General features: G+C 43.4%; 1 protein-coding gene across 21 annotated transcripts in view; it reads right to left on the reverse strand.

The window, feature by feature from the left end:
• The window catches only part of cast (calpastatin), a 196,354-nt gene that overhangs the window by 36,675 nt on the left and 135,263 nt on the right, over positions 1-24,416 (reverse strand). For 9 of the 21 annotated variants that reach the window (XM_078214752.1, XM_078214736.1, XM_078214735.1 and 6 more), the window contains 13 exons: positions 23,809-23,937; positions 22,621-22,710; positions 21,924-22,019; positions 19,925-19,987; positions 18,549-18,695; positions 15,558-15,614; positions 13,688-13,777; positions 12,061-12,156; positions 11,516-11,578; positions 7,742-7,888; positions 5,007-5,063; positions 2,153-2,242; positions 308-403 (listed from right to left, as the gene is read on the reverse strand). In XM_078214752.1, the coding sequence (XP_078070878.1) occupies positions 308-403; positions 2,153-2,242; positions 5,007-5,063; positions 7,742-7,888; positions 11,516-11,578; positions 12,061-12,156; positions 13,688-13,777; positions 15,558-15,614; positions 18,549-18,695; positions 19,925-19,987; positions 21,924-22,019; positions 22,621-22,710; positions 23,809-23,937 (1,221 nt within the window). The remainder of the gene's footprint in view (positions 1-307; positions 404-2,152; positions 2,243-5,006; positions 5,064-7,741; positions 7,889-11,515; positions 11,579-12,060; positions 12,157-13,687; positions 13,778-15,557; positions 15,615-18,548; positions 18,696-19,924; positions 19,988-21,923; positions 22,020-22,620; positions 22,711-23,808; positions 23,938-24,416) is intronic. The other 12 variants (XM_078214745.1, XM_078214739.1, XM_078214740.1 and 9 more) reach the window with 4 other exon arrangements.

Here is a 24,416-nt window from a genome sequence, read left to right on the forward strand (position 1 = left end):
ACAACTTGTGGGCCGAAGGGCCTGTTTGTGCTGTAGTTTTTCTATGTTTCTATGTTTCTATACAGTTATTGTGTAGCAGGATTAATTAGTGCAGAGGAATATTGTGTTTTATTTTGTTATCGCTGTCAAGATTCCTTGCGATGCAGGATATCAGCATTATTTCTATTATTCCAACAAAATTACCTAAGTGCATTTTGAAACATTACTGTAGAAATTTGTCTAGGTGTTCTGTACATAGACAAATTTTGAAAATACAAAATTATTAAAATAATTATTGACTTGGCTCAAATCAGTTGTCTGCCCAAACCTTAGGATCAGGTTGCTCTTTAAATCTGTAATCAGGGGGTATAGATTCTTCCTTTTCTCCCACTCGTTCAGCCTTCTTCTTAGTAGCATCTGATTCCTGAACGTATAAGAAATAAAATGTAAATCAATATTAAGGTTCAATATACATACACTTTGCTTCTGTCAACTAATAGAGTTGGTTGAGTTAAGTCAACATGTGGGAAACAATTGAAGGTTCTGGACAAACTCCCTATAAAAACCTATAGTAATTGATAGCAGTGGCAATGAAGAAAAGCTGGAAGATACTCCATGCAGTCCACTGCTATTTAATTCAAGCTTTCTCAAAGAAGTTGAACTCATCAGTTTGATTTGCGTTAAAATACAAGTTACTGAAAGTGAAACCTTGCTGGTAATTTCTTCCTTTGGGGCTCATTTAGTGAATCTGTCTTACCATTTCCCTCAGTGGAGATTGTAACATAATGAATAGGGGAAGGAACACTCAGTCATTTGCCCGAGTCGCAAGAAGCTGCCAAAGGATTGATTTGGTTAAAGATTGAAGGTAATAGGTGCCTTCATTTCTAGTATGTGCTACTCACATCTGAGTCTTCACAGCCATACACATTTTAAACCAAGGATTTCATTATCTAATGAGAAGACTTCCACAGGCTAAATAAGCTGCTGCAAAATATCCATCAAGGCTAATGACTGGTTGGTGAGATATTGCATTCACAAAAGACAAACTGCAGAGAAATGCTTTTATCATTGAGGTTTATTAGTGGAATGGTGCCTATAGCCTTATAAATGATGCATAATATCGTACAGCACAGATTTTGCTCCTGGTTCTTTGCATTGCTGATCAATTTGCAACTGGTCACTCCAGTTGCACTTTTATTTTAAAAAAAGGTTACAAAACCACCAAAGCAGAGTTCCCTTAAAACCATGCTGAGTAGACAATAAAATAAACATCACCAATGGTGATATCCCAACTAGCCACAAAGAAACATAGGTTCAAATGTTAAATGCCTTGCACCCCCACAACTCCCTCCCCCAAATTACACCGCTCCAGCCCCACCCTGCGCACACCCCCCTCCCCCAACAGAAGCAGACGGGCAAGTGGGTGGGTGGGTGCGAAATTAGGTGGCATTGCACAAGTTACTGTGCCAATTGCCTATCCTCTCTGCTGGGATTTTACCATAACCTGGGTAACTGTCAGGCAGCAGTAAGTGTCACTGCCAACACAAAGAAATCTGGATGTAGAGTCATTATGGTACAGGAAGAAACAATTTGACCCACTTGAGTTCAATCCAATCAGTTATATTCCCCAGCTTTACCACCAAGGCCCTGCAAGTTTATTTCCCTCAACTGTTCATCCAGCTTCCTTTTGAAATCATTCATCATCTCTTCTGCCACTAGCCTCACGCATCCATTAAATTTCATATTTTCCATTAGAAAAAATCCATTAACAAGTTAGGAATGGTGGGAGTTATGAAACGAAAAGGAAGGATAATTTTAGTACGCATGCTAGAGCAGGAGCTTTTCAATACTTTTCACTGTATACTAATACAAGAGACAAAAATAAATCAAGTCAATACATTCACGTTATTCTTCTTTACAAACTGAAACTCCTGTGATTAAATAGTGCCATGAAATCTTTTTGGTTCATCTGAAAAAGCAGATGCATTTCCAATGACACCTATTAAGGACTAAAGTTAAAAAGGGAGAAAATACAGGGTTAGGGGGAAAGGGCAGGGACTAGCTAGATAGTTCTATTAGAACTGGAACAGAGAAACATAAAAGTAACATATGATGCAGTAATAACAAATTTATTCAAAGTCTGAAAGTATGAGGAGACAAATTTCATTTGTACCTTCACTGGGGGACCAGTGTATTTTGGACCTGAATCGTCCGGTGCTTCTGATGGAAGTGTTCCTGCAAGTAGGTCAAATGGATCTTCACCCTTTAAAAATAAAACAGGTTTTCTCTTTTTGACAAATTTCACCTGAAGCAAATCCTGACAACCGTGAGATATTTATTGAAGAAAGAATTCAAAGAACTGACACCACAGAGTGGTTAGTATGTGGAAGTCCATACCACAAGGAATAGTTGAGCCACTTGCATTGATGCATTTTAGGGGAAGCAAGATGCTCCTGGAAAATGGACAAGTAATCCAGTGGTCTAGACTAACAATCTAGCTGCAGGGGCAGAATTTCTCAGTCCCCTGCAGGTTGTTGGGCCCACCGAATTCCCACCCTCCTGCCTGCCCAAAACCTGTCTGCAATGTTATGGAATTGGCGGGTGAGGCTTAGGGTAGCTCCTCTGCTCTCAGCAAAGTTAGGCCTGTAATAAAGCGACCAATCACTTTCTACTGAATGGCCATTCCAGTCCAGCCTCAGGACGGTTGGGGGTGTGCAAGAGATGACCCTAAGGTCATCCTTTCTGTGCCCTAGTCTCTCCATCAAGACCTCCACCTCCACCTCCTCTCCCCCCTCCCATTGCTGGACTATTGAGCTTAGAATCTGGGGACTGCTTGCTGCCACTGGCAGTACAGAGCTGCCGGCCAATCAGATTAGCAAGCAGGTCTCTGAGGTGGGACTTCTGTCAGAGTGAAAGGCGGGAGTTCTGCCTCCAGCTAATTAACATTCCTTGGAGCGTTCAATAGTAGCAGGGTTGACATGATTGGTGGGGATGAATTCCCCATTGATTCTTTGAATGGCAAGATAGCAAATCCCACCTTCTGAAAGATCCTATTCCATGATAGCAGCTGGGGGATTTTAATGCAGTTAATTAAATAAATCTGGAATAGAAGACAAAGGCTAAATCTTTTCTACCAAGGCCAGTAGTTCAAATCGGGGAAATTCGTGACTCACCAGACTCGCCCTGATAAAAAGTACCTGAAATTGCACAATTCTAGCTCTAAGGAAGGTGGGTCCAGGATGGAGTCATGGCTGCTGACCCTGGAAGCAGAGCATTGATTTCCATAGGGGTGGGCGAGTACCAAGGCGGCCTGATTAGAAGGCCCACCTCAGTTCCTTGGGCTTCTGCCCACTTGTTTCAGAAGCTATTGGACCTCTAGCCTTCATCCATCACACCCTCTTAACCCTCACCCACTATCTCTGACCCCTCATACCCACCATGCCAACTTTATGCTAACTCATGCCCCCGTCAACCCCCTTGGTCCTTCGTATCAGTTACATCATTTCAATGCCAACACATGCCCCCCACCCACCTCAAAAGCACTTCATACCCTCCATCCCACCTCCATGGCCACTCACCCACTATCTGCCATAGGCAGATCTCAGAGGCCATATGGAGATGAAAAGAAATTCTAACAATCTAATACTCTAATACGAATGATAAAAGGATTAAAACTCAAGAATCTTGCCGGCATGAAAGGCCAGAGAATTCCCCCCCACATCAAAGATAGCTAATCCTTCAAAAGCCTTCTTAGACTGTCAATAAAACTGTGAACTTGGAAGCCCTAGCTTCTGAAACTCAGACCAGTATATATGACATAATAATAATCCATCAGGAAATGTTGACAAAGAACTCTTTAGGAACTACACAATGAGATGCTACTTTTCCTTCTAACTTGCAGCAGATGGTCTGTCAATCAAAGCAGTCCAGTAGAGGCTACAGCCAGTTTATTGCCACATTTAAAGAGCAGGGGATTTTACAAAAGACCTTAGATTGGAAAACTTACACAGACTGTATCCCTCCTTCAAGAGCATTTATATCTACTCCACTTATTTGACTCCCACCGTGCTGGTTAAGGCCCTTGCAATAACCAAAATGGGGGATGTCATTAACAGTGCAAAATCCAAGCCACATACTTAGATGGAGGACAAAGGGTTTGGAGGACAGCTGAAGAACCCTCTCCCACAGCAGGTGGAGTCCAGGTTTTCCAGCTGCAGTGGACAGACAGACAATGGGGAAGAGTAATACTCTGATAATACTGTACATTACCGCTTCCTGCTCACTATTGTGAACTCATTCAAAAGTGTAGGTTAATGGGCTAGGAATGCAGAAAGTCACAGTGGGAGATGTGGGAAGAGAGTAAACAGCACAGAAGGATCATACTAAATGAACAGCGTGATCTGTAAGTTGATGTGGCTTATATGGAAGTTGATGTGGTTTATAATTTTTAAAATTCATTTGTGGGGCTTGGGCATCACTGGCTAGCCAGCACTTACTGCTCATCCCAAGTTGCCCTTGGAGGGCAGTTGAGAGTCAATCACATTGTTATGACTCTGGAGTCACATGTAGGCCAGCAGATTTCCTCCCCTGAAGGACATTAGTGAACCAAATGGGTTTTTCCAACAATTGACAATGGTTTCATGGTCATCAGTCGATTCTTAATTTCAGATTTTTTTATTGAATTCAAATTCCACTATCTGCCATGGCGGGATTTGAACCTGGGTTCCCAGAACTTCAGCTGAGTTTTTGGATTAATAGTCCTGCGATAATACCACTAGACCATCGCCTCCCTGTAAATGGAAAACGATGTGTGGGTTATGTAGAGTTTGATGTGGTTTATATGGAAGATTATGTGCTTTACATAGAAAATGATGAGATCTGGTTCCAAAGATCAAAGTGTCTATTTACAGATTCAGAACTGAGTAAGGAAAGTCTAACTAAATGTTCAACTTTTCTCCATAAATCAGACACTGGCCTATGTCTGCTGTACACCTAAATCCCTACATTCACTCTTATTTGTCACTTACCTTAGCACCACTTTTACTGGCAGAAACTGAGGCAGCTGTCGAAGCTTTCAGAGGCGCCTTTGAGAAAAAACAAATCAAAATTTCAACTGTCATCTTAGTTTCACTTGTTCATGTTCAACTGCATCAATCATCCAGAACAACCTCTACCACTATTTTTCTAAGACCTCAAATGTGGTGTTAGATGATTTCTAAACTTAAAACCCAGATCCAGCAGAGAAGCAATAAATATTAAGCACTCTGTAATTGGAATATAATGGAGATCACCTGACTAATCCAAAGGGAAGGGGGATTTTCTGCAGCCTATAAACCAATTTACTTATAGTGAGGCTTTGATTGTTTTTACACTTCAGTATTCAGATCAAAATGGGCAGCAATCTGTATTATTCAGCAAGTACAGTGATGACGTTTTTGGTTGAAAACAGATTACAACTTACAAAGACAGAATAGTTATCAACTCTCATTGTATTGTATTGGATAATTGCTGTGAGATGTTCTGCTGACTTGATTTTTTTTTGAACTGCACAATGTGGTTGACTCTTAAATGCTCTCTGAAATGGGCTGGGCAAACCACTCCGTTCAAAGGCAATTGGGAATGGGTAACGAATGCTGGCCTGCCAGCAACGCCCACATCTCATGAAAGAACAAATAAGAATTTAAAAATCCACAATTTTCCCTCTAACTCAGACGTTGATGTTGGCTTCTCCATATGGACAGAGAAAATACAAGCTCTCGTTATTGTGGGAAATATACTATTGACAGTAGTAATTACCAAACACTTGCAAGGCATTCTTTACATTTTGAGGATTTTGGAAGCTGAAATTTGACATTTTAAATTACTATTCCATTTCTAGTCCCAATCTTATACCCAACTCACGCATGCCTCAGCTATAAAATTACTTCAGCAAACTCAAGTGAAGAACTGTGAATCTATTCTTCACGTATTTGTTTTGTACTGCACTAGGATCATAATGATCCCATTCAGATGCTAGCCAGACAATAGTAATTTTACACAGCTTGAGACGGAATGAGTGCTAGATGTCTTCTCAAATGCAAAGCAGGCACATTGGCCTGGATTTTCATCCTTGAGGTGGGTAGCTGGAGCCTGGAAAATTCCTGGTTCTGACTGCCCACCTCAGGAGAAAGTGCCAACAAAGGAAGGAACTTCATTGCCAGGGGCGGGTGTGGATTAGGGTCAGGACAGTTGATCCGAGTAAATGGTCGAAGGCAGCCATAGGGATTCCAGGTGTCAAGACGAGATGTTTAAAAGGCCTGCCTCAGTGCTGTGGGACGTTGTCCCAGTTAAAATAAAACACAAAGGCCCTCCATCCCTTACCTCTCATACCCCCTCATTCTCCAAACATTCCCCATGCTGTCTCTTGCCACCCATCCAGCTCGAACTGCCCCTCATGTGCCCTATGCCAGGTTTTGCCATTGTGCTCACTCTCTATGTCCCCTTATGTCCCCATACCCTGACCTTTCACCCACCTTATGTCCCTATTCAAAACTATGGCATTTCCATGCCCATTGACACACTGTATACTTTCTAGAACCAATGAAGCCTACAGTGTACAGTTGAATGCATTAAAAAAGTTTGAAAAAAAAGTAACCTATTCATTACTTTCTCCTATGCTGAAAACAAATGTCTGCGCTACAACTGAATAAAAGTGTCAAACATCCAGATCCTTTAAAGTATCAATAACAAAGCCACAAACCCGTGAATCCACTTACTGTGTAAACAAACATTTTGAAATAACAGCAGAGATCACTGAGCCTGAGCTGTCAAATAAATAGTGTATCCTCTGGGAAGCAGCTATTTCAACAAGCTTAAGGAGGCTTGGCTGAGCGTCTAGACAACCATTATGTATGCTTCTCCGAGAGCCCTGACAAAGTGGTCTGACAATACAATGAGTTGTACTCGATCTAAGGAAGTAAGTGGCCTGATTGGAGGGCATACAAATCCATAGGAAAGAAGCAAAATCACTAAAAATACATTTTGTTGATTCTACTAAACAGAAAATTGTGTCTTATACCTAAATGATTAAGATTGGCATTTTAATAACTTTGGACAGCTTAGGGCTTTGTGCGATGCCAATCTCCAGATGTATTTATCAGCAACTAATAAATTGCAAAACCAAAAAGTAGAAGTGGACTGAAGAATTCCCTCCCTACTTCCCTGCAGAATAAAGAACAAAGAACAATACAGCACAGGAACAGGCCCTTCGGCCCTCCAAGCCCGTGCCGCTTCCTGGTCCAAACTAGACCATTCTTTTGTATCGCTCCATTTGCACTCCGTTCATGTGGCTATCTAGATAAGTCTTAAACGTTCCCAGTGTGTCCGCCCCCACAACCTTGCCCGGCAGCGCATTCCAGGCCCCCAGGGAAATAAGGGAGTCAGTAATGTTGTGGGGGTGGGGCAATGTTTGTGGGGGCCAGGCAGAGGCATTATCCAGTCGGGGAAGGATGTGGCAGGGGAACAGTATTCTATCATTTTTTTCTGCACATGCGCAGTTGGAGGCGCTGATCGGAGCAGAAGGGGTTTGGGCATGTTAAGCCCCGCCCACAAGCTCCACAGTGTGATTCGGAATTGCTGATATTTTTTCAGGCAAAGTGTGTATGGGGGCGCCTTAGAACAAGTCTAAAAGGCGGATCTGAAACACTCCCAGTTTCAAGTCCACCCAGCACTTAGAATCAAAATGGTAAAATAGGGCCCTAACAGTTTAAGATTGAAGACATACCTCCTTCTGCAAAGATGGCGGAGCTGCAGCGTGAGAGGTCGGAGCTGAACATTTAGAAATCGGAGCAGAGCATTTAGAAACTGGAGCTGGAGAACTTTGGACAAAGTCTGCTGACAGAGAGTCCAGGATGTCACCTTCCATCATACTCTGTAATAACAACACAATAAATGCAGTTAACCATCTTAAACATATTTCAAGAACATAAGTATGAAGGTCTGAAATCGACACAAACTATTAAACGCATAAGCAGCAAATGGCCTTAGCTCTAGCTTTACCACTTCTTGCCCTTTAGATTCTTACATGTCCTGTTACCCATTGAATGTATAGGGAGGTGACATCTGTCAATCCTATTTCTTGAACATGTAAGGCAGCATGCTGGATAATCTCTCTCAGTTCCATCCTCCTGCAGGGTTCAGTTAGAACCACAGAGAACCAACGGGAGAGTGAGAACAGGAATCGGTGGAGAATGAATGCGTGGCTGAGGGACTGGAGCAAGGGACAAGGATTTGGGTACTTGGATCATTGGGACCTCTTTAGGGGCAGGTGTGACCTGTTTAAAAAAGACGGGTGGCACTTGAATCCCAGGGGGACCAATATCCTGGCGGGAAGGTTGGCTAAGGCTACTGGAGAGACTTTAAACTAGAAAGGTTGGGGGGAGGGAATCGAAATGAGGGGACTGAGAGCGAGGAGGTTAGCTCGCAAATAGATAAGGAATGTAGACAGGGTAAGAGGGAGGTTAGATGAGTGATGGAGAAGGGAAGTGCTCAGGCTGAAGGTCTGAGATGTGTCTATTTTAATGCCAGGAGTGTAGTGAATAAAGTGGATGAGCTTAGAGCGTGGATTGCTGCTTCGAATTGTGATGTGGTGGCCATTACGGAGACTTGGATGTCTCAGGGACAGGACTGGGTGCTTCAGGTGCCGGGTTTTAGATGTTTCAGGAAGGACAGGGAGGGAGGCAAGAGAGGGGGGGGAGTGGCACTGTTGATCAGGGATAGTGTCACGGCTGTAGAGAAGGTGGACGCCGTGGAGGGATTGACTACGGAGTCTCTGTGGGTGGAGGTTAGGAACAGGAAGGGGTCGGTAACTTTGCTGGGTGTTTTCTATAGGCCGCCCAATAGTAACAGAGATGTTGAGGAGCAGGTGGGGAAACAGATCCTGGAGAGATGTAGGAATGATGTGGAGATGCCGGCGTTGGACTGGGGTAAACACAGTAAGAAGTTTAACAACACCAGGTTAAAGTCCAACAGGTTTATTTGGTAGCAAAAGCCACACAAGCTTTCGAGGCTCTGAGCCCCTTCTTCAGGTGAGTGGCCCACTCACCTGAAGAAGGGGCTCAGAGCCTCGAAAGCTTGTGTGGCTTTTGCTACCAAATAAACCTGTTGGACTTTAACCTGGTGTTGTTAAACTTCTTACTGAGATGTAGGAATAACAGAGTTGTCGTGATGGGAGATTTTAATTTCCCAAACATAGATTGGAATATCCCTAGGGCTAGGGGTTTGGATGGAGAGGAGTTTGTTAGGTGTGTCCAGGAGAGTTTCCTGACACAGTATGTGGATAAGCCTACTAGAGGAGAGGCTGTACTTGATCTGGTGCTGGCTAATGGACCTGGACAGGTGGAGGATCTCTCGGTGGGTGAGCATCTTGGGGATAGCGATCATAATTCTGTGTGGTGTGTGTGTGTGGTGATCCATTTTGGCAGATCCAATGGGATGAAGCAGCAGTATAATATGAAGGGTACCATTCTTAGCAGTGTAGAGGATCAGAAGGACCTTGGGGTCCGGGTCCATAGGACTCTTAAATCGGCCTCGCAGGTGGAGGATGCGGTCAAGAAGGCGTACGGCGTACTAGCCTTCATTAATCGAGGGATTGAGTTTAGGAGTCGGGAGATAATGCTGCAGCTTTATAGGACCCTGATTAGACCCCACTTGGAGTACTGCGCGCAGTTCTGGTCACCTCATTACAGGAAAGATGTTGAAGCCATTGAAAGGGTGCAGAGGAGATTTACAAGGATGTTGCCTGGATTGGGGGGCATGCCTTATGAGGATAGGTTGAGGGAGCTTGGTCTCTTCTCCCTGGAGAGACGAAGGATGAGAGGTGACCTGATAGAGGTTTACAAGATGTTGAGAGGTCTGGATAGGGTAGACTCTCAGAGGCTATTTCCAAGGGCTGAAATGGTTGCTACGAGAGGACACAGGTTTAAGGTGCTGGGGGGTAGGTACAGAGGAGATGTCAGGGGTAAGTTTTTCACTCAGAGGGTGGTGGGTGAGTGGAATCGGCTGACGTCGGTGGTGGTGGAGGCAAACTCGTTGGGGTCTTTTAAGAGACTTCTGGATGAGTACATGGGATTTAATGGGATTGAGGGCTATAGATAGGCCTAGAGGTAGGGATATGATCAGCGCAACTTGTGGGCCGAAGGGCCTGTTTGTGCTGTGGCTTTCTATGTTCTATGTTCTAATATACAGTAAGAATCATAATCCGTATCTTAGTACAAATGTAAACAAAAGAGAAATAACAGATGTCATTTTCTCCGAATGAAATCCAGTTTAACTATTAAACTCACAAGATCTGGAAACTTGAACTTGTAAAAACTATATCAACCAATTAATATTTTCAATTTGTTATTGTTCAGACTGGTAAAGAAACACAAAGAAAATTCTCTGGGACTGGGGGAGGGATGATAGGTAAGGTGATGGGAATGAGGTTTCAATGAGTTAAATTTCCTCTTCTCATTTCTGACAAATCCATATAGAAACATAGAAAAACTACAGCACAAAACAGGCCCTTCGGCCCCACAATTTGTGCCGAACATATCCCTACCTTCTCGGCCTACCTATAACCCTCCATCCTATTAAGTCCCATGTACTCATCCAGGAGTCTCTTAAAAGACCCTATTGAGTTTGCCTCCACCACCACTGATGACAGCCGATTCCACTCACCCACCACCCTCTGTGTGAAAAACTTCCCCCTAACATTTCCCCTGTACCTATCCCCCAGCACCTTAAACCTGTGTCCTCTCGTAGCAGCCATTTCCACCCTGGGAAAAAGCCTCTGAGAGTCCACCCGATCTATGCCTCTCAACATCTTATATACCTCTATTAAGTCTCCTCTCATCCTACGTCTCTCCAAGGAGAAAAGACCGAGCTCCCTCAGCCTATCCTCATAAGGCATGTCACTCAATCCAGGCAACATCCTTGTAAATCTCCTCTGCACCCTTTCAATCTTTTTCACATCCTTCCTGTAATGAGGCGACCAGAACTGAGCACAGTACTCCAAGTGGGGTCTGTCGAGGGTCTTATATAGTTGCATCATTATCCCCGGACTCCGAAACTCAATCCCTCGATTGATAAAGGCCAGCACACCATGCGCCTTCTTAACCACCTCCTTCACCTGCGGGGCCGATTTCAGAGTCCTATGGACCCGGACCCCAAGGTCCTTCTGATCCTCTGCAGTACTAAGAGTCTTTCCCTTTATATTGTACTCCTTCATCCCATTTATTCCAATAGATTCATGTGTCCCCCAAGATGAGTAGGAAATCATACACACTCACCATTTCTCTGCAAACTTTAGAATGCAAAAGCCTGGGGTTCTGCAATGTTTGGCAAACTAGTTTCAATGCTGATACTAATCCTGACACTAAGTGAAGTGGCATCCTTTAATGAATTTCCACTACTGCCTTTGATATAATCAGGGAACACATGGCACTAATTTATGGAAGCGTCCTGCAGGGAATCAAATGCTCCTCCAAGAGACAAAAATACAATACTTCCTCTTTACCTTCTCCGTTTCTTTTGGTCGTGCTCCCGGACCACTGGAGGGAGAGGCTTCTTTATCTTTCTTCTGTTACAACAAAAACACGTCATCAAAATCTCCCTCGGGCATCAGATATACTTAGAATTGAAAGTAGTCGGTAAAGCGGCAACATGCATTCACTTCAGCATTTGAGAGCACATTGATCCATTGTGCCAATTAAACCTCAGTTGGCACAAGCCCAATTGCAAACAAATCTAGCTATTATGTAGCAGAACTCATTATTGGAGACTACACGGATTTCAGTTTTAATTATTCAGCAATTTCTATTTTACAATTCACTGTCAGATTCATCACATGGAATAACATAGAAAACAGGTGCAGGAGTAGGCTATTCGGCCCTTCGAGCCTTCACTGCCATTCAATATAATCTCGGCTGTGTGACCCAGACCATTACTACCGCAACAAGAAAGAAACTGTTTTCACATTGGACATTTTTTTCTCAAAGTTCCATTGATTTTAAAAACAATGATTATTGAAAGAATTTTTGACTTGACTGAAAGTGATCAAACCTTAGGATCAGGTTGCTCTTTAAATCTGTAATCAGGTGGTATAGATCCTTCCGTTTCTCCCACTCGTTCAGCCTTCTTCTTAGTAGCATCTGATTCCTGAAAATGTAAGGAATAAAATGACTCAATGCTGGTATTCATATAATTGTTAATATTCAATATCCAGATACTATGCTTCAGTAAAATGATAGCTGAAGCCCAGTGAATATTTAAAAGAAATGGTTCAAGGCTTTGAAAATGCTGCCTGTAAAAGACTTGAGAAGTTGACAGAAATGCCTCTGGAAATCCTTCCCCGAAGCCTATTCCATCTCTCTACTTCTGTCTCTTCCTTTACAACACTGTGCAAAACCTCTCGCTGTTGGTCATGTTTTGACCACAGATATTAATTTCTGAGCAAACCAAATCCCAGAGGAAACTGGGATTACTGGGCCCTGCTCTTTTTTTTTCTGTATTCTGAAAACAAGAAGTGTTAAGTCTGAGACTAATGTGGTGGTGGCGGGGGTAGCTCTCAAACTCACACGGAGGTAAGCCAAAGGAACAAATAGGGGTTTATTGACAAACTGTCCTTCTCGGCACTCCAGCTCTCCACTGCCTGTAGGGACGGATTCCCGGACAGGTCACTCCTTATCTTGGGTCACCTGACTCATCCTCTTAAAGGGGCTACGCCCCGCATACATAACAAGAAGAAAACGTACTGATCTCAGCAACAAGAAACCCAGTAACATTTCTGCAAATTTTATAAGTAAAAGGTTTATTTACAAACATAAAAGAAAATTTAAGCACATAAGATTAGTTAGACAGTTATTAGTCTTACAAAACAGTGTTTAGCACAGCACCAGGGATCCGGGTTCAATTCTGGTCTTGGGTGACTGTGGAGTTTGCACATTCTCCTCATATCTGCATTGGTTTCCACCGGGTGCTCCGGTTTCCTCCCACACCCCAAAGATGTGCAGGTTAGGTGGATTGGCTATGCTAAATTTCCCCTTAGTGTCCCACGATTAGCAGGGTAAGTGTGTGGGGTAAACCTGGGTAAGAGTCGGTGCAGACCCCATGGGCCAAATGGCCTCCTTCTGCATTGTAGGGATTCTATGATTCCCCCAGAAAGACTTGGTCAGATCCACATGTAAACACCACTCAGGTAACACTCCCTTATAGATGTCCAATTATAAAAATCCAGTCATATTACCAAAAACCAAAGCTTCTGGCACCCTAATAAGGCCTACCACACAACCTTTTAACATTCTGCTTCCACTCTGCTGTGGAAATCCAAACCTTCAGAACAAGACTGCTTTTAGCAGCCTTAAGACCTTTCTGGCTTGACGAGATGGCTGATTCAAACTGCTCATCTTCCCAATATTAAAAAAATTAATATCCGTTCTCACAGTCACTTGTCCTAATAGCTCCTTATTTGACCTGCTGTCAAAATTTCCTTGAAAAAACTCATGGGAAATGTCTTAGGATGTTTACTCCAGCTAGTGTGATATATCAAGTTGTTGTTGCACTCATTAACAATAGACTAATTTCATATATACAAATGTATATTTGCCCCACATACAAATGAACCAACAGTAACAGGAACAGGAATCCTATTCAAAGACTGAAAGCTTCAGGGGATATTTTTAAGTTGTACCTTCACTAGGGGACCAGTGTATTTTGGAGCTGAATTGTCCGGTGCTTCTGATGGAAATGTTCCTGCAAGTAGGTCAAATGGATCTTCATCCTATAAAAAGAAAAGACATTTTTTCAATTTGTGATAAAGCTCAGCAGAAACATATTCTGCCAGAGGTGAAAAATGCTTTCAAAAACAATCCAAGCAACTGCTGTCCACACCTAACCCATAAAGCTAATGCTTCCTTGACCTGGAGGGAAGCTTCTCAACAGTGCAAGTGTCAAGTAGGATCGCTTTTACAATCACTGATTGGTAAAAGTGAAATTGGTTTTGTGGATTAGCGGGTGGGATTCTCCGGCCACGTTCACCCCAAAACCGGAAAATCCCACCCGAGGTCAATGGACCATTGCGTGTTCCGTCCCTTGCCCGCTACGATTCCCGTGGCAGACAGGATGGGAGAATTCCCCCCAGTGTGTTTGGTACACATGTGGGAAAGCATTATGCAGATGAATATTGAAGGGTTGTCATGATATTTGGAATAAAAGGCTGGAAGTATTGTATAGCATCAGATCTGCTTCCAGAACTGTGAGATAGGATTAGCCTTACAGATGAATTTTGGAAATGAGAATAAAAGGGAGAAATAAAACAAAGGAAGATGGTTTTGGTTATTGGAGGTCAGTCATCTCAGTCCCAGGACATCACTGCAGGAGTTCCTCAGAAGAATGTCCTCGGCCCAAACAACTTCATCTGCTTCATCAATGTCCTTCCCTACATCATAAAGTGGAAGTGGGAATGTCCGCTGATGATTGCACAATGTTAGGCACCATTCGTGACTCTTCAGATATTGAAGCAGTCTGTGCCCAAGCCATCAAGATATGCATCAAGACCTGGACAATATTCAGACTTGGGCTGGGAAGTGATAAGTAACGTTCACACCATACAGTGACCATCTTCAACAAAAGGGAATCTAACCATCTCCCCCTGACATTCAATGGAATTATGATCACTCAATCCCGCACTATCACGTCATGGGGGGTTACCTATTGACCAGAACTGAACTGGACCAGCCATTAGACTGTGGCTACAAGAGCACATCAGAGGCTGGGAATTCTGTGGAGGGAGCTCACTTCCTGGCTTCCCAAAGCCTGTCCACCAACTATGAGGCACAAGTCAGAAGTATTACGTTAGAGTTCTCCACCAGCATGGATGAATGCTGCGTCAACAACACCCAAGAACCTCAACACCATCCAAGACAAAGCAGCCCACTTGACTGGCACTCCAAGCACAAACATTCATTCCCTCCACAACCAACGCACAATGGCACAGTGTATACCATCTACAAAATGCACTAGCAACATGCCAAGGTTCCTTCCAAAGCATCTTTCAAGGCCATAACCTCTATTACCTTAGAGGACAAGGTCAGCAGATGCATAGGAACACCATCACCTACATGTTTCCTCCAGGCCACTCACCATCCTGACTTGGAAATATATCATCGCCGTTCCTTCATTATCCCTGGGTCAAACTCCTGGATTTCCCTCCCTAACAGCACTGTGGATGTGCCTACACCATATGGACTACAGCAGTTTACCACTACCTTTTCAAGGCTTGTTGGAGATGGCCATTGCCTGGCAATTGTATGGTGTGAATGTTACTTGTCACTTACCAGCCCAAGCCTGGCCTAGCCAGTGAAACCCACAACCCATCACATAATAAAAAATAAGAATTGCAGATTAGGATGGTGCAGTTAAGAATGGTTCTTTGATGACATCCAAAATTTGGTATTTGCTAAATGATCTGTGAAGGTTTCCTAAAATAATCTGTGAGTAATTCCTCTGCTGTCACTGGGACTGCCATACATTTCCCATTTTACTCTGCTTTATTCACTTACCTTAGCATCACTTTTACCCGCAGAAACTGGGGCAGCTGTTGAAGCTTTCAGAGGTGCCTTCGCAAGAAAGAAGAGAAAATTATTATTATCTCTTTTCCCATTTCAGTCGCCTGTATTCAACAGTTTCAGATTTCCAGAAGCATTCACATCATTTTATTTCAAGGTCTTGAATGTGAAATGGTCACATGAAGTGTTCAGACCTGCCAGGATTGGGCACTGCTGTGAGAATGAAGCAGATAGGATCTCGACTGTTATTACTGGCCCCAGTTGTTGGGGGCGTAGGAGGCTGATAGGTCCCAGCTGAACTGGGAGGGGTGAGTGTCTGACAGTACTGATTGGTAGTTCATTGCTGCTCAAACCAATTCCCTATAATTCTCCATCAATCTTGGCACTGGGAGGGGGCCTGGTAGGCACAATAAAAATAAAACAACTTATTTCCATTTCACACCTTTCACAAACATAGGGTGCTTCAAAGTGCCTTCCAGCCAATTAGGTGCTCCTAAGTTGTTGGCATTGTGAGTCCCGACATCTGCATGCCACGTCATAGGAATGTGTTTCATGCTAACATGTTGAAGCAGCTAATTTACACCCAGTTTCCTCCCAAAGGCAACAATATGATAATGACCGGAATTCTCCCATTTTGAGGCTAAGTGCCGTGACGGGGGTGGGAGCATGGAGTGCTTCTTGATGTGGAGGATGGCAGTACAACATGCCAACTCTGCTGGCCTCGACCGAAGTATGAATGCACCCGGGTGTTTCATACCATATTCAGTGGCAAGCAGGCCTGGATGGAGTATCGTCTGCTATTATATCCGGACGCCATATTTAAAAAGCTCCCAACATCACTCACCCACAATTGAAGAATGAAGATGGACCTCCTGGGAGCAAAGATAGATCTCTGGGAAAATTCTGAGGCTAAATGTTGGACCCCCTTCTGGACACCTAATTTGGAAGGTCCACCTGTAGATTCTCCCCAGACCCACTGCTGTGGTGTTCCAGAGTCCAGGGCTGTGGGCGGACTCAATCCTGTATTCCGGATGCAGCCCCAAGTCCTGACATCTGCATGCCACGTCATAGGAATGTGTTTCATGTTAACATGTTTTCCCGCTGGCATTGTGGAGAATCTGGCATGTGTCTGGGGAGGAGAAGTGTTGGACCTTCATTTGCATCCTATTAACAGGATGCAAATGAGTTTCATGCCTGCCACAAGATATAAACTTTGTGAAAGATGCAAAAGGGTCTTTTGATACCCCACCACCAGTTTCACATGAAACAAAGTCTAAAGCCTCTCTCTTCGTATCCTTATTGGTCCCTGTTAACCAATCTTATTATTGGTCACAATTCCGAAACCAGAAACAGCAAGTATTCCTAATCTACAACAACAGCAACTTACATTTATAACACCGTGAAGTGTCCTGATGCACTTCATAGCAGTACTATACTATGCCATATAAGGAGATATCAAAAGTTTGATTAACCTGCTTGATTTCATCGGGATTACAGGAGCATGTGAGAGATTTACAGGCACGGAGAGGTTTACTGAGAGAAGTGCAGATTTTAGGATCTACACATTTGAAGGCATTGCCATCAATGGTGGAATGATTAAAATTGGGGATGTGCAAGAGGCCGGAATTGGAGGCAGGCTGATATTTCAGATGCTTGTAAGTCTGGAAGAAGTTGGAGAAATAGGGACGGTCAGGCCACAGAGAGATGTATAAACAAGAACGAGAAAATTAACATTAACTTCCAATCTGGCAATGTCTCAATGTAGGTCAGCGAGCGCAGAGATGACAAGGGAATGGGACATGATGCAATTTAGAATATGACCAAGAGAGGTTTGGATGAGCTGAGGTTTATGGAGGGGGAACTACAGGAAGGTGACCAGAAGAGTACTGGAATTTCTTTGGTTCCCTTTACACTTCTAAGCCGATGATCTGAGGAGCGAGCAGACCAGTGTAACGTTCTTGAGGTGGAAGTAGCCGTCTTGATCATGAAGCATTATGTGGTCAAAATGCAAGTGAGATCAAATATGACACCAAGGTTGGAGCTTTCTGGCTCTTTACACCGGTGGGATCTTCCGGTCCTATTAGGTGCACCCCTGCCACAGGTTTTACGGTGGCGAGGGGTGCATTCATTAGGGAACTCTGTTGACAATGGCGGGACAGAAGATCCTGCCACCGGCTAATGGCAGGCCACATCTGTCACTTGTGAAAAGACGGGAACATTCTCAGTCAGTTGCTATGGAAAAGGATGGAGTCGATGCCTATGGAACAGAGTTTATGATAGAGACTGAGGACAATAGCTTTGATCTTTCCATCTGAGATATGATATTTATGTGCAAGGGCAGGGGGTGGTTTTCAGGAGGACCCCACCTTCCTGATGCTGGGTACCTCAATCAGGCACTTGGTAACTTTGAACAAAGGGAATCAGTTCTCAAGCAACACTCCATGGATTTGCCGGTCATGCTGCCTACATGTTCAGCCTCCCCCCATCTAATGCTGAAAAGCAGCAGCAGGAAGAGGCGGCCTTTAATTGGGCATTAATTGGGGTAAGGCGGAAAAGCTGTCCATTGGTTTTCCCACCATGAGGGTAGAGATGGGAAGACAAAGGACCCCTACCTGCCACCCTCCACCTTACTGAATGCCACTGAACCCAATGCGGGGAGGACATTAAATTCCATCTGTCCAGAGAGATGGTGGTTAGTTGCGTATCATTAGAGTACATGTTGAACCAGATATTGTGATTCTCAAAAACATTGCTACGGTGCTGCATGTAGATGGGAAGTACGAGGGAGCCAAGATTAGATAGATGAGGGACTCCAGAAGTAACAGTGCAGGAGTAGGAAGTAGGAAGTAGGAGTAGGAAGAATCAGCTGCCAGTGCAGCTGAATAGTTAAGAATGGAATCGTGTGAATGTCATCACACCCAGCAGGATAAAAGAAGAGTGACCTTTCCCCCTCTAGTCTCTAACTGTTTAAGATTGGAGACATACCTCTTTTGGTACAGACGGCGGAGCTGCAGCGTGAGAGGTTGGAGCTGAACATTTAGAAACTGGAGCTGAGCATTTAGAAACTGGAGCTGGAGAACTTTGGACAAAGTCTGCTGACAGAGAGTCCAGGACATCACCTTCTGCCATACTCTGTAATTACAACACAGTAAATGTAGTTAAACAAATACAAATGTATTTATTTTAAAAAGCATGCCAAGTTAAAGTTAAGGCCCCTTCTCGCGCAGACATCGGGAACCCCAGACGGATATCGGGGAACCCCCCCCAACAGACATCAGGAACCATCCCCCAGACATCAGGACCATCCAGCAGACAAGGGGAAGACCTCGCCAATCCCCACGTGCAGAAGGGGAAAGCTCCCCAATGGTGGAGTTTAACCACCCTGCCAGAGGCCTCTGCACGTGCCCGCTTGCAGTGCTGCCAAGCACTGCAAAGGCTGTGGGCAATGCCCAGCTGTGTCCCTCAACCCCTGGGCCTACAGGCACCTCCCTGCCCCCAGCGTGGTCATCATGACTGGTTTTTGCTTCTGAAAATGAGTAGTGACCCGCGTCGGCATGACATCACACGGCTGGGGGGGCGGGGAGGGGGATGCATTGTGGTCAGACACTACATTCTCAAGCACTTTAATAATATGTTAATATATTATAATGCATGGAAATCAGGTCCACGCCCAATCTTGTCACTGGTGGAGGGCGGGGAAGATTGCAAACAGAGATCTCGTCAGTGCAAATCCCGTTTTTGGCCTCTTGCAGCCATTATGGGATTTGTGCTGTGGCGAACGGGGCTGCTACATCTCAACTAATGTGTAAATATATGATAAGAATTATAGTTAGTACCTCAGTACACGTTCAGAAAAAGATAACTCATAAAATGCCACTTTCCTAAACAAATCTAAGTTTAATCATTAAGTTTACAAGATTAGGAAACCGGAATTTTAATATTTTCAGATTTTTTTTCCCCAATCCGATCATTAAACAAAGAGCAGGAAAATACTCTGGGAGTTTGGAGAAATGCTGGAAATGAGGTATTAATGAGGCAAATGTTCTTTTCTCTTCTCTGACATTCCTCATGTTCCAAATGCTTTACATTTCTCTTATCCTCCTACCCAACACCTTGAGGAAGGCCAGACATATTCACCAATGTTGTTTCTGAGAGTGTGGCGGGTCCTCCAATCGTGGGCAATAGCTGGAGCATCACTGCCAATCACAGCCCTGGCACCAAGTGACACATTTTAACAAACTTCCATCACCATTTTTAATGTAATAAAATCATGAGAGTCACTGACTTATAGAATGGTGCCTTGAAGAGGTTTCACTGTAGGGAATGAAATCCTCTTACAGGCGAAAAAAACACAACTTTACCTTCCCGGTGACCTTTGGTTTCATGTCTGGACCAGTGGAGGAAGAGAGTACTTTACGTTTATCCTGTTAAAAAAACATTTAATCATATCTCCCTTTGCAACACCAGAATGATACACAATTGAAAGCAGCGGATAAAACACCAACATAAGCAAAATTGTCAAAATACTTGAAATTCATTCAAGAGCAAATTTACACTCAGTGTGAGCCTTGTTCAATCAATAAACTGAAATGTAAAAGTACTTAGCTATTATTTAGCAGGATTAATCAATGGAGGGTTTAGGCGAGCAAATTATCAGGCGGCACGGTGCCATCAGTTGGCACGGTGGCACAGTGGTTAGCATTGCTGCCTCACAGCGCCAGGGACCCGGGTTTGATTCCCGGCTTGGATCACTGTCTGTGTGGAGTTTGCACGTTCTCTCCATGTCTGCGTGGGTTTCCACCGAGTCTTCCGGTTTCCTCCCACATCCAAAGATGTGCGGGTTAGGTGGATTGGCCATGCTAAATTGGACCTTAGTGTCAGGGGGACAAGTTAGGGTAAATACATGGGGTTATGGGGATAGGGCCTGAGTGGGATTGTGGTCGGTGCAGACTTGATGGGCTGAATGCCTCCTTCTGCACTGTAAGACTATGAAATGAATTAGCAGTTTCTGTTCTCTAATTCCAGCAGCTTGATTGCAGCTTGTGATAGCAGCATTATTTATACATCAGCAACAAAAGGCCTCGCATTTCTGTAGCATCTGTGTGTTCTCTCCATGTCTGCGTGGGTTTCCTCCAGGTGCTCTGGTTTCCTCCCACACCCAAAGATGTGCGGGTTAGGCGGATTAGCCATGCTAAATTGCCCTTTACTGTTAGGGGGACGAGCACTATACCTTCAGTTCCTTAATTTAAGCCATTTATATAACTTGTAAAAAAGTTGAGGCCCCAGCACTGATCCTTGTGGCACACTATCTCGTTACACCTTGCCAACTAGAAAAAAGCCCTTTTATGCCTACTCTCTGTTTCTTATTAGCTAGCCAATTTTCTATCCATTGCAATGTGTTACTGCCTGCGCTATTTTTTGCAATAAACTTTGGGGTGACACCTGATCAAATGTCTTCTGGAAATCTATGTACCAGACATCAACTAGTTCCCCTTTATCCACAGCATATCTTACTTTTTCAAAGAACTCCAATAAACTGGTTAAACATGATTTCCCTTTCATAAAACCATATTGACTCTGTCTGATCACCTTGAATTTTTCCCAACTGCCCTGCTATAACGCCTTTAATAATAGCTTCTTATGTTTTTCATAATGCTAATCTAGAAATAAATATTTCCTAGATCTTGGGGGTACGGTGGCACAGTGGTTAGCACTGCTGCTTCACAGCACTAGGGACCCGGGTTTAATTCCAACTTTGGTGACTGTCTGTGTAGAGTTTGCATGTTCTCCCCGTGTCTGTGTGGGTTTCCTTCAGGTACTCCGGTTTCCTCCTGCAGTCCAAAGGTGTGCCGATTAGGTAGATTGTCATGCTAAATTTCCTCTGAGTGTCCCAAGATGTGTAGGTTATAGGATTAGCAGGGTAAATAGGTAGGTTACGGGGATAGCGCCTGGGTAAAATATGCCGTCAGAGAGTCGGTGCAGACTCAATGGGCCAAATAGCCTCCTTCTGCACTGTAGTGATTCTCTGATCACTGAGTATAATTGTGCTGCTCTTCTCTGAAATAGTTTCTTCTTTTACATCCACCTGTGAGGATAGATGGGGCCTTGCTTGATCCCTCATCCAGCAGCTGAACCCTGCCTCAGTACTGCATTGGATTGTTGGCCTGGACTTTTGTGTTAAAGTTCTGGAGTGGCACTTGAACTTGTACCTTCTGATTCAGAGGCAAGATCTCTACCAACTGAGCCACAGCTGATACTGGTGTTAAAGTATGTTCATTTTGTTTTATATTACAGCTTCTTAGAGAACTATTGAAAATGTAAACTATAGTGACTTGGCTAAAATGGATTATTGGACCAAACCTTAGGATCAGGTTGCTCTTTAAATCTGTAATCAGGAGGTATAGATTCTTCCTTTTCTCCCACTCGTTCAGCCTTCTTCTTAGTAGCATCTGATTCCTGAAAACGTGAGAAATAAACACCAATAATCACATAAATGTTACAATTCAATATCTGCATAATGTATATCAATAAAATATTAAAATTTAAAGTTTATTTATTAGTGTCACAAGTCGGCTTACATTAACACTGCAATGAAGTTACTGTGAAAATTCCCTAGTTGCCACACTCCGGCGCCTGTTAACTAGAGTCAAGTGTATCAACTGGACATTTTGATCTAAGACATTGAAAAAGCTGCCAGTAAAAGCCTTTAGCACTTCAGAGACATCTTTAGAATTCCATCCCACAGCCTCTCCGCTTCCCTAATCCTGAATTTCCTTCAAGGAGCTCCAGAAAATCATTCACTTTAATTAAGCTTTTTGGTCGCCTCTCCCAATATCTTCCTTTATTTATTGGTCACAGATTTAGTCTGACAATGTTGCTGTGACTTCACTGTGCTTTGCTATGTCAATACAAGTTGGTTTGAGGAAAGGATAGATTTACGGCCAAATTCCATGGGTACAAATGTGTAATAGCTGCACAAAGGATTGTGTCAACAATGGTGCAGTTACATGAATCTTATGTAACATATGAAGTATGAGGAGACAAATTTCATTTGTACCTTCACTGGGGGACCAGTGTATTTTGGACCTGAATCGTCCGGTGCTTCTGATGGAAGTGTTCCTGCAAGTAGGTCAAATGGATCTTCACCCTTTAAAAATAAAATAGTTTTTTTCAATTTATGTCAAAGCTCAGCGGAAACATATTAGGACAGCAATGTTAATAAAAACAACTTATGTAGCTGTTGTTCATACTTCATCGGTAAGAACATAAGAACGAGGAGCAGGAGTAGGCCAATTGGCCCCTCGAACCTGCTCTGCCATTCAATAAGATCATGGCTGATCTTTTCGTGGACTCAGCTCCACTTACCCGCCCGCTCACCATAGCCCTTAATTCCTTTACTGTTCAAAAATGTATCTATCCTTGCCTTAAAAATGTTCCAACTTGCTCCTTTGAAGGGGAGTTGTGATATTCGGGAGTGTTAAGTAGGACTATTATGACTTTAGTTTTCACAATCATTCATTTGTGAATTTAAAATCTTGTTAATTCATTTGCTTTGTACAAATGGGTGGGGGTGGGCGAAAGCACAGCATAGTCAAAAATTGCAGGGTTGTGATGATGTTTGGAATAAAAGACTGGAAGCATTGTAGTATCAGATATACTTTTTAAAAACATTTTTTGTGATCTTGGCTTTATCGGACCAACATTTGTTGTCCATTCCTAATTAACCTTGAACTGAGTGGCTTGCTAGGCCATTTCAGGGAACAGCTAAGAGTCAACCACCTTGCTGTGATTCTGCAGTTACATGTAGGTTAGACCAGGAAAGGATCGCAGATTTTATTCCCTAAAGAGCATGAGAGAAGCAGATGGATTTTTACAACAATCAATGATGGTTTCACGGTCAACATTCGATATTTTTGTAAAATTCCAGATTTAAAAATTTTGTTTTAAAAATTTTCAGATTTCACCATCTGCTAAGACCCTGGGTCGCTGCCTTATTAGTCCAGTGACAATAGCACTATGCTACTGCCTCCCTCGAGGAAGTGGCAATGTGGGATAGGATTATCCTTGCAGACATTTTTAGAACATTAGAATTACAGACTGGGATAATGGAGCTAAGAACTGCTCTATGATGATATCTGAACGGTGAACGATCCTCGGAGGTGTCCTAAACTGATTTATTTATGCAATTCCTCTGCTGCCATTGGCAGCTGCCATACATTTCACACTTTACACTTTTTTGACTTACCTTTGCACTACTTTTACTCGCAGAAACTGAGGCAGCCGTTGCAGCTTTCAGAGGTGCCTTTGCAAGAAAGAACATTACAATTGTAATTACAAAGAAAATGTTGGAAATACTCAGCAGATCTGTCCGTATCTGTGGAAAAAGGAACAGAATTAATGTTTCAAGTCGATGGTCCCTTGTTGGCACAATTGTCAAAACACCAAGGGGAGAATTTCAGTTGGATTCCATGCGGAGTTAACCGGCACCAAACACAGTGACTGGGCTGTGGCTGTGGAAGTGAGTTTTGTTGGGCACCTGAGCAAACACAAGAAGGGAAACACAGAGGAATGAAGATGAACAAGATAAAAGTAAGACATGGAAATCTCTTTGGAGAGAAGGATAGAACTTCTGCACAGGGGGAATGTCTGGAAGAGAAGGGGCAGTGAATTAAACATTAATGCAAGAGCAAAATACTGTGGATGCTGGAAATCTGAAACAAAAACAGAAAATGCTGGCAATGCAAGTCTTGTAGCATCTGTGGAGAGATGAACAGAGTTAACATTTCAGGCAGATGATCCTTTGTTAGTGCTTTCAATCTCACTTATTTGTTTAGAGCTTTCCAGAACCTTTCT

The sequence above is a fragment of the Mustelus asterias genome, chromosome 6 (assembly GCF_964213995.1).
Source record: "Mustelus asterias chromosome 6, sMusAst1.hap1.1, whole genome shotgun sequence".
Lineage (NCBI taxonomy): Eukaryota > Metazoa > Chordata > Chondrichthyes > Carcharhiniformes > Triakidae > Mustelus > Mustelus asterias.